The sequence below is a fragment of the Colossoma macropomum genome, unplaced genomic scaffold, assembly GCF_904425465.1.
Source record: "Colossoma macropomum unplaced genomic scaffold, Colossoma_macropomum, whole genome shotgun sequence".
Classification (NCBI taxonomy): Eukaryota; Metazoa; Chordata; class Actinopteri; order Characiformes; family Serrasalmidae; genus Colossoma; species Colossoma macropomum.
Window position 1 is genome coordinate 14354847 of NW_023494790.1, and position 17566 is coordinate 14372412.

A 17566-nucleotide genomic window follows, 5' to 3' on the forward strand; every position below is an offset into this window, starting at 1 on the left:
GCCAAACATGCTCATCTCTTCTTAGGACAGCACAATATGGACAATATGTACCATATTGCGATTATATTGCTACGTATACTGCAGCATTTGCCTGTTACATTAGCATACATTTACTATTTGGAAGCATCATCTTTTTTAAGCCACAACAATTCTAACTCAAATTACTATGAATTTCATCTTCAAAGACATTTAAATATAACTCCCATGAATACCATGATTCAACAAAACACCTATAAAACACAGAGACTCTGAGATGCTCACAGGACAACAGAAAATGTGATTAGAGTGCTTATTTGCATATTGTAGCCTTCTGCAATAATTATCACTAAACAATATACTCTGCAGCCCTATTTTGTCCCACCTATTACTGTAACACAGCAACTCCCTTTGCTGTGCATGCGTCCAGCGCACTCATGTCCATTCCCACACGCCACCCACTCAGCCCAACAATAGTGCTGATGGCGTTTGATGCTGCGAGCTTGCAAAACCAGTCCAAATTCACCGCCGGCAGGAAAAACAACTGGTTCTATCAAGCGAAGACTTGGTAAGGAGCGCTGACTGCGACTGAATGAAATGTCAACGCTGCACTCAGGGGGGCTGGGCGCAAATTGACTGAAATGCAAAATGAATCAAAGTGATCAGCTAATCTGCTGAGAGAGCTACACTAAGCCTTCATGCTAACTAAGTATGCAACTCATCAGGCTTTGCTCCTCGACCAAGCAGCCTTTTTGACTGAATGCTGGAAAGGCCCTGGAGCTCCAAATCACATTTCAGCTTAGGAGATTCAACTTCAGTGACTGATCCCCTTTTAACAGCTAATGGGTCAAGCCCTTTATTAACTTGCTTGAAGAAAATTTATCTCTTTTGCCCTTATTAGACATGTACACAGTGCAAATTCCAAATGGCAGAGGAATATCTGTTCAATTATATACATTAATCCTGGTCCTTGGACAAAAATTGGGGTATTCTGGCCTCATCCCACACACGTCCATGGAACTGGACAGCTTTAATTGCATCTGAAATTTTGAACCTGAATATAGCCCAAGAACATTCTGTTCGAGCCTGACTGCCATCAGCCAAAGGCCGAATAAATCTCCGTATTCCTAATGACAGCCAAGTGGACCACCAGTGTGCCAGATTCAAAATGGTTTAGGGATAGGTTAGTCAAAAAAGCTAATATTGCTAACAATAAATGAAAACAAGCAGCCACCAATTAGCATGATGCAAATGACATTGGGCTTCCTGGCAGTTTCTGGCTTCCATTCGCTAACTAAAGTTCCTTCCCAACATTTTAAGTGAGTTTAGATATATTGAATAAAAAATAACTTGTTGGAGAGGGACCATATCGAATACAATTTGGCACATTTTGCTTACTGGTTACTCTTAGCTTAGTAACACTCACACTGCTCACTGAAAACCACAAAACTGAATCCTCGTATACTGGTCCGATGGCCAAAAGAAAACAGGCACAGCTCCATTTTTTCTGGTGCCAAAGGTTCAAATACTTTGTGTGTAATGGTTTGTACGTTCTCTTGAAGTGGATACAATTTTTTGCAGATAAAAAGAAATGCAATAAATGATGATGGAAACGCATTCATAGAATAAATAATAAAAATGCAAATAGAATGAAGTCATTTGACTGCTCATATGTCCTTTTTGCCTGCCAGTAGCTATAAAACATGGTGGCATCTTTTTCTTACCAAACCTAACAATGACATTAGACAGTAAACACAATGTAACTCAAAAGCTGAATGGAAACCTTGTTACTGTTATCCACACAGGCATGTTTGTTTAAGGTAAAATAAAGTATGAAGGAAGATTTAAAGTTGAGAGAAAAAAAACTAAGACAGGCTGACGTTAATGGTGGGATTCCAAGAAATATTTTAGAAATTATGTAATCAACCGAACCCGTCACGAATTGTTAGATCATGTTGGTTTTGGACACTTGCTGGACATCACATATACAGAATTTGTGCAATCCGTGATGGACAGATCAGGACGTGTGAGCCTCATGCGTGAGCTGGCATGTTGGTGTGTGTATGAGGACTGGCGTTGTGAGAAAAAGGCAAACTGTCATCCTCACCCTCTCACACTGTCATCTCTATGCTCAGTGCTTATCTAACACCCCACCATTACAGCGCATCTCTGTCCCCATCAGCGGCCGTTCCACTCAGCCTGTCCAGCCTGGCCTTTAGCTCAGCTCTCCTTCTGACACATGCAGTTAGACACAGTGCCACTACATGACATCATAGCTCATGTGCTTGCTAATAGAAGGTTGCAGCTGCTAACTGCAAAGTTCAACTCGGTAGCTTGGTTAACTGTGAAAAGAAACTAAAACATACAGAGTACCACAAATTCCTGGTCAACTAGTAAGTTCACGAAGGCTGCAAGAAAAAGGTTCAAATCAACAGTACACACTACGATTGGATGAAAATGCAAATTTACATAAATAATTATCTGAGGATGCACAACTGGAAATCGTAATCGGCCAAGATCAGAATCAGCAGATTTCTGCTTAAAACCCCAAGACAGGAATCGGCAAATTTGTTTTTATTTTGGCAGATCTGTATTGTGGTTGGAATAATATTACTTAGTCATTTATGGGGATGGATCAATATGGTAATTCTGGGCTGATGCAGATTTCGTCAGTCGATGCTGATACACAAACATTTATGAAATGTAGAAATTGGGACAAAATCCACCTTGATCAGCATTACAGCAAAATATAACATTTATTTCTGTAGGATTACAAATACAGTAAAATTGCAAACATTTTAAAATAAAAGCCCAGTGTTGCCAAAATGTTCTGCCTTTCCAGAGTACAATAAATCTATCATAAAATATCAGTTTGATATATCTGTTAAATCTAAATGTTTGTTGTAAGTACCAACATCGACATGATTCCAATATCATGTATCCCTAATCATTTACAATGATAACTAGATTCTGTACAGACACCATGTATCCCTGTTAACACCCATTGTTTCTCCCCATTCATTTGGCTGAAATATTAAACTAAACTATTGCCAAATTCACTTGTTGGCACCATTCTTGTGGGCAAGCTCATCCATTTTACTCTTTTATCTACTTAGTTTATTTGTTTCATTTGCATGTACCCCAACATTCATTATCAGTCTGAAAATCTGTTATAATATTTTCAAATGGTGTTTAAAGTACATACATGTGTACAAGAGTTACTGGCACAGCTGAACTACATACAGATGCTATTACTATAGGTTCTGGTTTATGGTTTTCCATCTGATTCTGGTTTTCATTCTCACTTCCAGTGGGACACCCTGCTTTTTGAGGTGTGATGTCCTCTTTCTGGTGTTCTAGGAAGTAGATGTAAAAACACCCAGATGCCGTGTGATGCATTAGTCTGAATTCAACTGCATTGATTTTATATAGATTATTATTGATTATAATCATACATACTAAACTAAGTGCTCCCTTTTTTGGCCAAAATAAAATTTCGGCCTGTTTTCAAATGGAAAAATCCCACCCCCAAACAAGCCTGGCATGTTGTGAAGTGTTGAATAAAAGTCATTGTACTCATAGTTTTGATCCATGTGTCCATGTGTCAAAGTATGTCATGATGAAAATCGTAAATCGTGAAAATATGTTTAAGTATCATGATATAATATTTTTGCCATATGGCCCACCCCCACCCACAGTCACATTTCTGTATTTAGTGTATTTTTAATAAATAATTTAGAATTGTGCTAAAATAACCCAATCAAAATTAGAGATTTCATGATGCATTCATTGATTCCTAAAGGATCAAATTGAATTAAAATGTTATAAGGTCAGAGGTTTTCACTTCTTGTGGCCACCCAAACTAAAAACAATGTAGAAATGTACGCTGATGTAGTCAGACACAACTAAACAATCTCTGTACAATTCTCCTGCATGATGTGAGGCCGTGCCACAAGCAGTGGCACGGCTGCGCTAAACAAGCCGTGACTCATTCTCCTCTGATCTTAGAGCAGTCATACATAGTAAAATAAACACATCAGCTGCTTACGTCTGATCCCCAGCCAACGGTGGGACAGGTACAGTGCAGCGGCCTCATTTTCCACCTCACTAAACCTCATCAGCGTTTCAAAAGCCCCGTTACAGTTTCTGCTCTTTTCTGTCCTCCTTTCACACACTCAGGGCCTTTTGCTGCTTTGTGAAGCCAGTGGGATGGAGCCGATTACACTCCCGTGGCTGCTAACCTCACATCAGCATGACGCTATTAGACATGCAGTAAGGAGAAAAATATACAAGAACATTTATACAGTTATAATGCTGCATAGATGTGGTCATACTGTTTTCACAGGACTAGATTTGCTCTCCGTAGCTTTAAATTACTGGAACAGTGTTCAAATCCTCGATGGAAAATTTGTGCTAAATTACACACATGCTGATAAAGTAGTTCTGAAATCCTAAGGGACTGCACAATCAGTGATGTAACTAGGATATTAAAGGGCCTAGTGAAAGTGGTCCGGAGTGGCCCAAACGTCTAAGTGTTGGCCCAATCATCGGTTTAGTTTGTTTTGTTAGTGCACTGTTTTGTATTTGTGTGTGCTGTGTTTTGATGTTTTCGCACTGGCTGAGGAGTTTGCTACCATATCAGTCGAGTTAGCGCCCAAGAGTGGCAGTCCCCCATTGCTCTGAGGCTTCTCAGGCTGGCATTTGAGCAACACTACCATTGCAGCTACGTGGCCTACCGGGCCAATTCAGGGATACGATGCTTCCCGGCTTGGCTACTTGACCTACGCTATGCCACAGCTATGAGGCTGCCTGGGCTGGCCGCTAGAGCTATGTTACATAACAGCTATGAAGCCTTCTGGGCTAAAGTGGACCTTTCCCCACTCTTTCTGGGCTCTGAAGCTTCCTGTGTTGGCCACTTGAGCTACGCTACATTGCAGGTATGAAGCTGCCTGGGCTGGCCACTTGACCTAGGCTACACCACATCTATGAGGACTCCCAAGTTGAGAAGGACCTTCCCCATAGTTAAGGACTCTTTCTAGGCTACAAGGCTTCCACTTGAGCTATGCTACACTGCATAGCACTGTCTGATGGGGAGACTTAGCTAGCAGATAGGAATTGGCCACAACCCAAAAAGTGGGTCCAAAAATGCACTTTGTTCACTTTTTTGCTATATCTTAATCGTGTTAATCATGTAGGCTAATAGTAAAACAAAAAAAGACAAGAGTCATGGGTGTAAGAATGCCTAAATAGTGAAATAACTTGTCCAAAAAAGGACCCCATGATGTCATGCGATATACTTTTTACATTTTTTCAACTTTTTTTAACTATTTGGATAATTTACATGAATAGGAATGCATGGTAACATGCTATACTGTGGTAAGAGATGACAATGCATATAAGCATATATGAACACCCCAGCATCTGCTGATGCACACCCTGCTTTTTGCAAACAAGTTGAGCGTCGAACAATAAGATTGCTTATATGAAGTGCGGAGCCCGCACATAGAAAAGCTACCTGTGCATATCTGGTGCACAGCTTAAGTTTTTAAAACAATATTAGGCTGCACTCAGGCAAAGAAATAGCTTACAGCTCTAGTATGTGTTAAGAGACACCCCAAAAGCGGCTGACAATTGGTGAAGGAAGCGATTCACTTCACTCTACTGCACATTTTTAACATATATAAACATCAATAAAAATATAAATTTTAACCTACAAAAAAGCACACAAGTCTGTGATATGCTCAAAATATTTTATAGCTCTGCTTTTTTGTTATTTTTGTGTTATTGTTTTCAGCAGTTTGTAGTTTGTTTTAGCAAAACTGAAATGTGGGAATACTGCAGCCCCCTCGGTTCCCCTAAAATATATTGTTTATTAATTGTTACCTTAACTGTTATCATAATATCTAGAATAACAGTAGTTTAGAAGGGTAATGACATATGTTTTTATATACACCTCTACAGCCCTAATAAGCCCTACATAACAAATCTGGTGTGCTAAAGCAAAAATACTAATAAAATAAGGATTCAATAGGACAATAACTACAAAACACAGAACTGTATTTCCTTCACATTGTTTCCCTTGCTATGTAGAACTTGCATTATCATCTGCCACTAACAATACTGAAGTGATTTATCTGAGTGAGTATCTGAACAATAAGACAAATGCACATGTCTTCCGAGTCTGCCTGCTATCAACCTTTGGACCTAAGCAGTCATTAAACCACTAAGTCACACCTTACTACATAAGATTACTGCATAAGTTTCCCAAAGCCAGCAACAGACGGAGACTAATCATTTCTCCGTGCAGAACAACTTCACTTACCATTGCATATGAGTCATGACTAGCTGTTAGATGAGTTGGCAGTGGAGTATTTGAACCAGCGTTTACATCCTGCTGGAGTGGGCGAGGTGTGTAGGTAGCTTCAGTGTGATTGTGTGCGGTGTGTGTGTACTTAAGACAGCCACGTGCTCACTTACCTAGAGAGAGAGTGAGAGATGACAAAAGAGATCAGGTTAGCCACACCAGGACACTGTTCTTGTAAAGGGATCAACATCTTAGCGCAGATTTAGAGCGGCATTAAGCAGTAAACGAAAACCAAAGTCACGGAAACGAGGGTAAGTGCAACATAGAGAATATTAGTGTAGGCCTGAGTCCTCTTCTCCGGGTAACCATGTGTAAAATAACCACAGTAAATAACTGCAGCTTGGAGGAGGGTATTTTTTTCCTTCACTTTATCATTTCATCCTGTAGTTTTCTGATGGTCCCTTACACTGAAGTGGACGCAAGAGAAAACAGTGATACAATGTGAGTTGAGTCTTTGTTTTTCCATTGTTTTTTAACCTCTTATTCTCCAGGGTATATTTTGGTTTTTCCATCTGAATTTACATGACCAAATCGTAAGCCAAATTATTCAGTAACTGCATGAAATAAATGTACATTTTTATTTTATTTATTTTTTGTAAAAGCTCCCCTCAAATTAACAGAAAATGTGTTTTATGATCATACACATATTGCTATATGCTTACAGTTTACTGCTGTAAGCCAAAAATCTTAGACGCTCTTTGTATTATTTTATAAAAATAATTTTTGCAGAGCAGATCACTGAAGAGACACCATCTGTTTATAGTTTATAGCCCAGATTTGTGGAAAAATGGGTCAACTTTCAGTAGACAAAAAAAAATTGTGAGTTCAGGTTCTTTTATTATAAGGGTTTAAAATTACACTACCCATCTATTTGACTGGAAAACAGACAGTTACAGCTCTCATATGACACCTACTTTTTGAATGTAGCTTTTTTTTTTTGAACATGGCGTTTTGGAACCACCTGTGGTCTCAAGGAGTTGAAAGGGTTTTAAGTATGAAAACACAATAAATGGCAGTTTTGTAAAAGTTTAGCTTTCTTCTCTGAAGACAAGTGATCAAGGCTTTTTTAACTATTTTAAAATCAGTGCACATAGACATACTGTAAAGGGGAACTAAAAAGGCTTCTTTACAAACACTGACGCTCTTGCTAGAGCCTGAGTAGACTGATAAATCAATATGACAAGTAGACATGCTCTCGAGTGTTAAGTTTAGCATAGGTGTTTTACCAAACTTGTGCATGCGTTTTGTGGCAAGTTACACATTTTATTATCAGAAAACCACATATATCCCCACTTTATAGACAAATTTGCTAGATTTTTGTTATTAAGATGTGGCAAATTGTTTGCTGAGTTCATGAGATAGCAGTGGACTGAGGCAAGCAATGAGAGTAAAAATAATGCTGAGATATTTTAAACTTTATTTAAATAAGTGATTTTTTTTTAACATATCATCAGAAGAATTGCACGAAGAGCTGCCAAAAAGTATCCAGTGGTGATTTAATTCACTGGCATTTATTTATTTCCTGTCCACCCACCAACATGCAAACACCAATAATTATCTATATACATATCATTCATATCTTTGACTACTGATTGGCTGTATTTATTCAAAACGTCAGCTCTGATGCTGATTGGTGGCTGTATCGGATGTATTTGACTTGGAAGTTAGAACCAGGTACTTATAGCAAGTTGTTAGCCAAGAGCTAAGAAGAAAAAAGAGAGAATGGTAAGTTATGTTTATTTTTGTTTTAGTTAGCTAAAGGAGATTATTTGCCCCATGGCAAAAGACCTTGGTTGTTTTGATGCTGTTAATGGTTTAACAAGTAAATGCTAATGTTAACCCCGTTGGAGAAGCAAGATTGCACAGCAGACTGGACAGAGCTCAAGTTCATCTCAAGTTCAGGTTAACTTTACATTTAAAATTCTGTCTTAGCATACTTGTTTGGTTTTAATGTAACAAAACTTTTTCAAAATTCAGTTTTGAGAAATTTAGTGGATTTATTACATTTATTAACTTACTCTTCACAAACTCATTTTTTTCAGTTAAAAGATACAAGACGAAACATGACTAGGCTAGTAACATTAGTTGAGGTGAAAAAAGACAATTATCTTTACACTGATAAATTATTTACTTTTATCAGTGTAAATTTCAAACGATGACCATCAATGGCCTCTTAGTGGTCTGGTTCTGGATTTCAGGTAATGCAGTAATAGAGGGATGATAAGCAGCAGAGCTGGAAGCTGGAACTTGCTGACTGGTGTGTTCATCCTTCATTAAAAACAAAGGTTTTGAGATGCTGTGTGCCTTTCGTTGCACAGTAACATTAAACATGGGTTGTGCTGATTGTTACCACGTGACTACCTCTTTCCATGTTTACTAAAGCTGGTTTATTTTTTCCACATCAGTCAGGGGGCGAGCTCCATTGTGTTGCCTTGAGTTATACTGATGGATTTAAACTAGATCCACAGGGCCCACAACCATCTGTAGCCCCAGGGCCCACAAGCAGGTTAAAGCACCCCAGTTTTTCCCATCTGCCTTATCAATTTGTGTTCTAAATGTACTGAATGTCATACCTTTGTATGCACTGAAGCATTCAGCCATCACTACTTTGTCAAATGAGTCTAACACTGTATATAACACAATTATTATACATGCCGACCAGGAGGGCTCTTGTACAGTCAATGGCAGAAAGGCAGGGGCTCAAGCCCCCCTCTATCTGTGTATGTGCCTGATTGCGGTGAAATTTAAGATTTCATCCAGTGAATCATTTTCTACGAAGTCATAACAGAATCGTTCCCAGGTCCGAGATTTACACCTCAAGTTGCGACGAATATGTGCATACTCGTACACACACACACTGACTCAGGGCTGTCTCTCAGGGGAGAGCAGGTGCATGGCTGTGTGTCACAGGAAGGGAACTCCCGGGAAGGGGAAGGATGTTCCGGAAGATACACACACACACACACACACACACACACACACATACACACAAACGCATGGCGGACGGATCTGGCTGCTTCTCTCTCCTCCGCCTGCCTCCACGGGCGAGGTCAGCTCCAGTCCCCTGCTGGGACTCAGCCAAGGATCTCCTAGGCAACTGACATGAGCACACAGCAGCTACAAATAGAACAGAACACACACACACACACACACACACACACACACACACTCCACAAACACTTCACTCACATGTACAATGATTTCTACCCTCAGTACCTTCCATGCTTCAAGATAAATCTTGAAAACAAAATGACATTCAGTCCACTCTGAAGCCACAGTGCATGGATGGACGAAACTGTCCAGTAGCCTAGGCTACCAAATGTTTATTCAAGTTTAAAGTCTAACATTCATTGCTATAAGGGAAGAGTAATGTCATTTATTTACATGTTTTTGTTGATTTCCAAAGCAAAATTTAATTTATGTACAATTTATGTAAAATATTTACAAAATAGGATTCTATTATGTATTACAACTACATTGCAATTGTGAAATGCAATATGTTAAAAACACATGGCCTTTAAGGCTGGAATAATTATTAAACATTATTGTGAGCTCTTGAGAATTTTAATATGTACTCAAAAAATACAAGACATAATTCGATACAGTTCAAAATAATACATAGACTTTACTACTCAAAAAATAATTACATAAAAATGATCTTTTTTTGGGAAAGATATATTCTAGCTGATAGACCTAGAGCCTTTGGTAGAACATGGCAACTAATTCTGGATTACATAGAGAAAGAAAAACTCTGCTGACCCATCCATTGTGCTGAAATGTGTGCCTACATTTCACCGATTCTGATTCCATATAACCAGAATCGGTCCTAGGTGCGGACACAAATATTCAGGACAAGTGTGAGGTTAGCCCGCTAGCTGTGTTTATGCCTGTACAACAGGAGGAACTACACAGTGGGAGCTTGGATGCGAGAGACCTGAGCTAATGCTCATTGTGAACACAGTCTTTCCATTCAGTCATTCAAAACTTGTAATGAATACGCAAAATGCCGTGCAAGAAAGATCTCACAAGCTGCCTGCTGCTGACAAATCGACAACTCGGCTGTCATGCTAACAGCAGGAGTGATGCTTAGTGGCAGAAGGAGGGGTGAGGGGCAGATGTTGATGAAGAGAGGTAGATAAAAAAAGAGAGAAAAAACATCCCATATCGCACATTATGTGACCCCACACACTGTATCCTCCCCTTCACTCCTCTTCCTTTGACTTTAATTGAGTGTTTGCCCCTTCCGTGGAGAGACCCCAGAGCGCTCAGTGAAAACAGCGTCCCAAGATGTGTGTGTGTTGCGAATGGGTAACTAGGGTAGTGCCGCTCCTCTCTGCCAGTGGAGGAAATAGACGTTGAATTGGACATAGGAGTTGGACCAGCCCCTTCCATTTTCACTGACTTTTAAAAAAGCACCATGAAATATAACACTCCATCGTCCATCCAGACTAGAGATGAGATAAACTTGCCAACAAGGACCAGCGCACTCTGAGCAAACCTTCAAGAATTCTCTGCCTTATTCATAGATTGAAATATGAAACAACGAGTAGACAGAATATAGCACTCATACCAGGAGTGCTACACTGCTGAACTACAACCTGCCAGCTAGATAAATCTAAATTATCCCATTTTCCATTTACCCGAGATGTAGTCGATCAGGCAAAGACATGTTTGGAGTCCAAATTTTGCTTCTTTAGTTAGAACTTGAGCAGTGAGGCTAATGTTGCTAACAAACACTAGAACTCAATAGTCACTCAAATAGCCCAAAACGTTTCTGTAAAAATGCATCAGCAAAACTTCTCTCAGCTTACTCAAACTGCATCTAGATCTTTATCAAGTTGGCACAGACTTGACAAAGTGGTTTAGAGCAAAGCATGATTTATTATAAACTGTAAAAATTAACAAAACGTCATCATTACGACCAACCATTTCAGACAACCCCAGGGCTAAGGGTAAAAAAGCAGTGTCCTAAACTACATCAACAAGTCTGAGCAACCTTAATAAACACTTGGATACTGCTTGAGTAGGTTGAAATAAGTTTTGGTGATTTTTTTACAGAAACAATTGAGGTGTTTGTGTGGATGTTGACTTCTAGTGTTTGTTAGCAATGTTAGCCTTGCCAGTCCAGGTCTAAAAAGAAGCAAAATTTGGACTTCAAAGATGTTTCAGCTGATGGACTACATCTGGGGTAAATGGACAACTAGGGCTGGGCGATAAAACTATAACGATAAGTATCGCAATATAACTTTTCCTTGATAGAGCGATACGACTTGTTCGATACATTTTCGATATAATACACCATTCTCACACTCCCACGTTCAGCGAAAGCCTTGGTGGCGTTTTCTACTGCAAGGAAAGCGACACTACTCTGCTGTCGCCAGGAGAGGGTGCATGTCCGAGTTTTTCTACATGAGTAGAGAGGGAGGGGGCCACGAGTAAGATGAGTCCTTAGCAACGGCTGAAACACAGAGTTATACGTTCCCTGTTTGAGTGGAGCGACCGGCGATCTGTTCTCCTGTGACCAAGTGTGAGTGACGAGGTCAGTGGTGTAACTATACTGTCCTACAGCGAACTCACCTGTTTACTAACATCCTAACAAGCTTTAGCAGCATTAAATCACAATCCACACAACTACAGCGCTGTTACAGCGCTCGGACAGTCATATTTTTGTATGAGTGCATTCCCAAGCAACAAAAGTGAAAGAAAGAAGTGAGTTCATGTGAGTTACAGCCCTTATTTAAATGAAAGTAAACCGAAATCCAGTCGTCGCTAGCTGGTGTCTGAATACTGTGGTGTCATTTGTAGCGGGGTAGCCGAGTGCTCATCACCAGACAGCTAAAAATAATCTGTTTTCTTTCTTAAATTATGACTATTACAAAAATAGCCATGCTTTTCCAGCTGATAAAAACAGCTCACCAGAAACTTTCTCCCACTCTCCCAAGACAGATTTGTGAAATGTTCCACTGTTTCGCGAATGTTTGTCATGTTCAGACCATAAAGGATAACTAGTTTAAAACAGCAATTAACCACCCAGGAGAAAAAATCAGCCTTCAAACTTGAAAAAAAAATAATGATTTGACATTTATCGCAATATGTATCGATATCGAACGATATGAATTTTTTTTATCATGATAACATTTTTGGCCATATCGCCCAGCTCTATGGACAACTGTGTACATTTACTGCCGATCCATTCCTTTAAGCTTACTACAAACTGTAATAACACACTGGGCAGGTTTACTAAGAGAGGCGCTAATTACCGACACCCTACTATGGGGGTGGTCCATACAACTTCAGACACAACCGACTTATTTTCATTTAAAAAGTGACTGAAACGTCCATGACTCAGCCACTCAACTAAACGGGGTAACGTAAGTGTGGTTTGCACTGTATACTGCCCACTACTCACTACTACCAATCGGGCTTGCTGGTAAAGCCAAAAGCGGGAAAAGCCCTCACTTGTTGTGTAAATATGCATAAGTGCAGTAAACAAAACAGCCTGAAAAACATGTGAAAAGTACTACAAACTATTTTGAAACGTCTGTTTTACATTTGAAATGTGTTTTTGAAACATTAAAGTGGCTTTTAGCTTCAATTTTATAGGCCTCTCCTTATTCCAAGAGACAGGAGACTGGTCTTATATGACTGTAAATAATTGCCCAGAGGCATTGCCAAGATGGCTGCTGAGTGGACAGGCTTTCCTGTAAGGAGTATGGTTTTAATTTCCAATGGGTGTGACCAATGTCATCACTCTGGGCCCAAATACGTCTGGTTGTAAAATGTATGTCAATGTCGGTTACAAGTTTTAAATAAAACACATGGAAAGTCTTTTACAAGCTTCAGCTGTCCATGTTTAATACAGAACTGCCTTAAACGTTCATGTGCATCACCGTTGTGAAAATGCGAATAGAAAGTGTGAATGTGAACACTCAGAATCTGCCACTGATTTTTATCTATGCAAAATTAAATTGGCTACTGGTGACGTCATATTAGGCCTTATAAGACCAAAGAATGTTTTCATGATTTGTGATTTATGTGGCTTAACAGATTATCATGGCAAAAAGAGTAGATTTAATATGAAATGGCTGCCCAGCCCCTACATACTGCTCTACATACAGTGTGAATTTAAGCTTTTGAGGTCTGTGTGTCAAATAGCATGCAATTTTTCAATCAGCCTTATTGTGCTATGGCATTACAACTTGCCCTTTAGGCCTGCAGAGATAATATTTGAATTACAAATCTGTAGCTTTATTCCAGCAAATTTCATAACTGCACAGCATGACTCAGATTTCATAAATGGACAGCAGGGCGTGATCTCACTCAGACATTTCCCTGCGGCTCGGGCTCATCACATTTCATTCCGACCTATTCCCATTTTGCTGGGTTCTGTTTCCAGATCGTTTGCACAATCGGACGCCCCCAAATCAAGCACGCTGGAGGGAAGCGGAACCGCAGTCAGAGCAGTAGGCCCAGGAGGTGATGTCTGGTGGTTTTAGGTTGCCTCTCCACAGTGGAGGCCAGGCCGGCAAGGCACCAGCCCTGCCCAATACGCACATCATCTAAGCTTTTTTTAATACTCTAATGTGACTCAGCAGGTCCATTATCAAAGAGCAGCCTGTCCAGAGTGAGCAACATGAAAGTCCCCGACTTCACACACAGACGCACAGGCAAACACGGACGGTGACGCCCACACATACGCCTAACCTCATTATAATCCACAACAGGGGGAATTACAGGCTGTTGTAACCGGATCAGAGTATTAAATTAAAAGGCAGAAAAAAGTTATATACAGTATTTAGATCATTTGAACGACCCTGTATCTTATTTATGTTTATTTTATTAAAGCAAATGATTGAACATTCTATTTCACCACTAACAAAACACTCATAACACTACCAAAATTTACCAAATGTTGTGGTACTGACTGTTTTGGTACAAATGACAAAGCCACTACCTGACTAGCAATCACAGCTTTGAACAGTTGTACACACATAAAATCATAATATTTTTCAGGTTACATACAGATTTTCAGACACTGGGACACATTTACTTCAAAACAATGGAATCTAACTGCTCACCATGTGGCCAGGGGTGCAGTCTCACTTTCTACTCTAAAATGCAGGGGTGTGGCTAAAAAAAGGTTCCGCCTATGGACTAAAACTCTTTGTGTTTCAACAGTTACATGAAAACAAGAGAAATTTTTTAAACTTTTTAATTTAATAATTAAACTAATAATAAATTCAAAAATATAAAAAAACACTGAAAAAATACAAAAAGGTAAGTATTATTTTCCCAAGTTGAAATGTAGGGTTAGAGTTCGGGACAGACACCTCCCAACAGAAGGTAGGTGCCTGAGGCTTTTGCACAATGCTGTATATTTTCATACATAATGATGCTGCCCACAAATACAAGACATTGAAACAACTGAACTAACATATTAAATTCATTCTAAAATGAAGTAATGATTATTAGATTAAGGAGGATGTCAGGGGCCGTTCCACCAATGGAATGGAAACTGACTCTGATATTTTTCATTAACATAATCAATTAAAAATATTTTCCCATAACGCTGTTACTAGATTAACTAGGACACTGCTGGATCTCTGTGTATGAAATACTGTGTTGAGCTGCTAGAGAGCAATAAGGAAAGGGGAAGGGATCAGAACACACTGCTGTAAAAACAATTCATACCTCTTCACAAAGAGCCGCAGCTGTCTTGATATCAATATATTGTGCACAACCACCACAATAAAACTTTACTTTTTACAATATAACAGCACTTTTATAAATGTTGATGTGCTTGCTCACATATGAAGGTGAAAATCCAGCTTCCAGTTCCAACATCAAAGATTAGGTCTGGATACATTTTACACTATTTAGCTGTCTTCAGTGTGCAGTCAAACCTGTACTGCTGTCATATATTTAAACAGAAATGTAAACTAATGACTTCCATCCTGTGTTAGCTTAGCGATGTCTATGAGAAAGAAATTGCTCGTGTTGCAGAGAGCTGGAACCAAATGAGTTGGCCTTGCCGTCACCTCCTGCAAGCGTGTGACGGAGATGCCCAGCTGGAGCGCCACTCACAGGACAGACTGGGCACCTCCAGCTGGCACTGTGCCAGCCCCGGGCACTGGGGCTTGGGCAGCAGGACCCCGGGCATCTACACAAGGGCTGCGGAGAACTGGTGCCAGGGCTGCTACCGGCCTCCGCTGGCACTCAACTCCGCCCAGACCGTCTCTCACCACACACAGTCACACACACACACTCACTGCTTAATGAGCAGCAACGCTCAGTAAAACATACAGATCATACTCATCAGCAGATGGACATCCTCTAAATGTATGCGAGGAAGACTACAAGGAAAAAAATAAACAAAATATGACAAAAAAGCAAACAACAGGACAAAAAGTCATGCAAAACAACTTGATGTACTTGATAGTTAGTAGATTATTCAGGCTCACTTGTTAGTATTAAAATGTACTTTTATCACCTTTCGTTCATTCATTTTTAAAGTTCATCCACAGTATATAATCATATAGTGCATATATAATAAGCATAACAGCATGTCACTCAGCATCTGTCTATACTACATTTCATTGATGAACTGTGATTATTAGAGTTAGGCCCCCAATTTAGGCCATAAATGTCTAAACTCCATCAAAACATGAGAAAAAAACAGCTCTATGATAATGCTAATTTCTGCTAGTGACCCTGTGAGATTCTAGTAGTTTCTTAGTACTAATTTGCATTAACATTTTTGGGTCATTCTAGTTTAAACACATTTGAAGCTTCTAAAATACATATCATGCATTACTTAAAGCTTGTGACAGACATATTAGCATATAGTCTACCCTGTCGCAGTTTTACAGTGACTCCTCCAGTAGTGAGCACTGGTTATAGAACTGCCATTTTCCATTTTTAACAACCCGTTGATTAGGCTGCTGCTGTTATCTGCAGTCAGTGACATATCTAGGACTTCCAGAAGGCCTAGAGTGACATTTTTTCACAAAATTGGTCCTGTCTATTTGAAGTTTAAAACGTGACCGGTTGATTCCTCTGCTACTTCATAATTAGGCTGATGGCTAATCTATGTTAGGACTTCTCTTCAGCTCATGAAGCCCAAACCTACAGCATCTTCCTAGATACCATGGAGAAAAATAATTCCTGATTGGCCTATTTTTCCACTGGGCATTTCCATCCAAATCTTAACAACAAAACAAGAGTAGTACTGCAATACTTGCACTAGGGCTGAGCAATATGATAGCATTTATTGTCATTGTGATAATTTACATCATGTTACAATATGCTTTTCTGAGAATATACTGGATATCGTCACTACTTGCAGAACATATGGGCCTAATCCAATGGGCCTAATACAGGCTAAAATGTTAATAATAAGAATATGAAACACCTATTTTCAGTGTTTTCATATTATTTGTAATGCTTTCATGAATATTTATTCTTATTACTTTCAATGCTTTCATATTATTACATCCTTCAAACTGCTTTAAAGAATAGTAAGTTTCCCCTTTTCCCAAATGTACTTAACATGTTTAGTATCTGAAGTTTGTTTCTTATTGTATTCTGTTAATTTCTAGCTAATTCCAGTTAAACTGTTCTACCATCACAGTTTAAACATACTTTGCTTAGCTGAAAGCAGTCATTACTAGACAACCGGTAATCAGCGTAATAATATAGTTACTGTGAAATAATTGTGCAATTATTACAAATAACAGCATGGGTAAAATGCTTCTCAGCCAATCAGATTGGTCCATTGGAACTAACTATTGTATTACATTGCATACATCATAATTGTCTCCAATGTTGAGTTGGTAAGTATAAAAATAAATGTGCTTATGTGGTTTCTGACTCATGGTGAAATACTGTAGTCTATAAAAGTAGACAAAAGTATGTACAGAATTCAAATTTCAAGATAAATACTTAAAACTTATGGTTCTTTCAGGGTTCTTTAGTAAATAAAATAGTTCTATATAGAACCATGAACACTCAAAGAACCCTTTGCATGATTAAAGGGTTATTTGCATTGTTAAAAGTTCCTCAGATTGGTGGTGAATGTGCTGTATATGGTTCTATATAGTTCTATGTCAAGCCTGCAACAATAGAAGAACCCTATATAGAACCATATAAAACACATCCTCCATCAATCTGAAGAACTGTTTTACCATGCAAAGAACTATTTAATCAGGCAAAGGGTTCTTTGAGCAT

At 39.1% G+C, this 17566-nt stretch overlaps 1 protein-coding gene across 30 annotated transcripts in view; it reads right to left on the reverse strand.

Moving 5' to 3' along the window:
- The window catches only part of ank3b (ankyrin 3b), a 236278-nt gene that overhangs the window by 166159 nt on the left and 52553 nt on the right, over nucleotides 1–17566 (reverse strand). Inside the window, exon 1 of one of the 30 annotated variants that reach the window (XM_036572242.1) lies at nucleotides 6299–6435. The exons of the other annotated variants lie outside the window; for them this stretch is intronic. Within the exon in view, the coding sequence (XP_036428135.1) occupies nucleotides 6299–6301 (3 nt within the window). The 5' untranslated portion in view covers nucleotides 6302–6435. Of the gene's footprint in view, nucleotides 1–6298; nucleotides 6436–17566 lie in introns of those variants that run through there. 30 annotated transcript variants of the gene reach the window in all.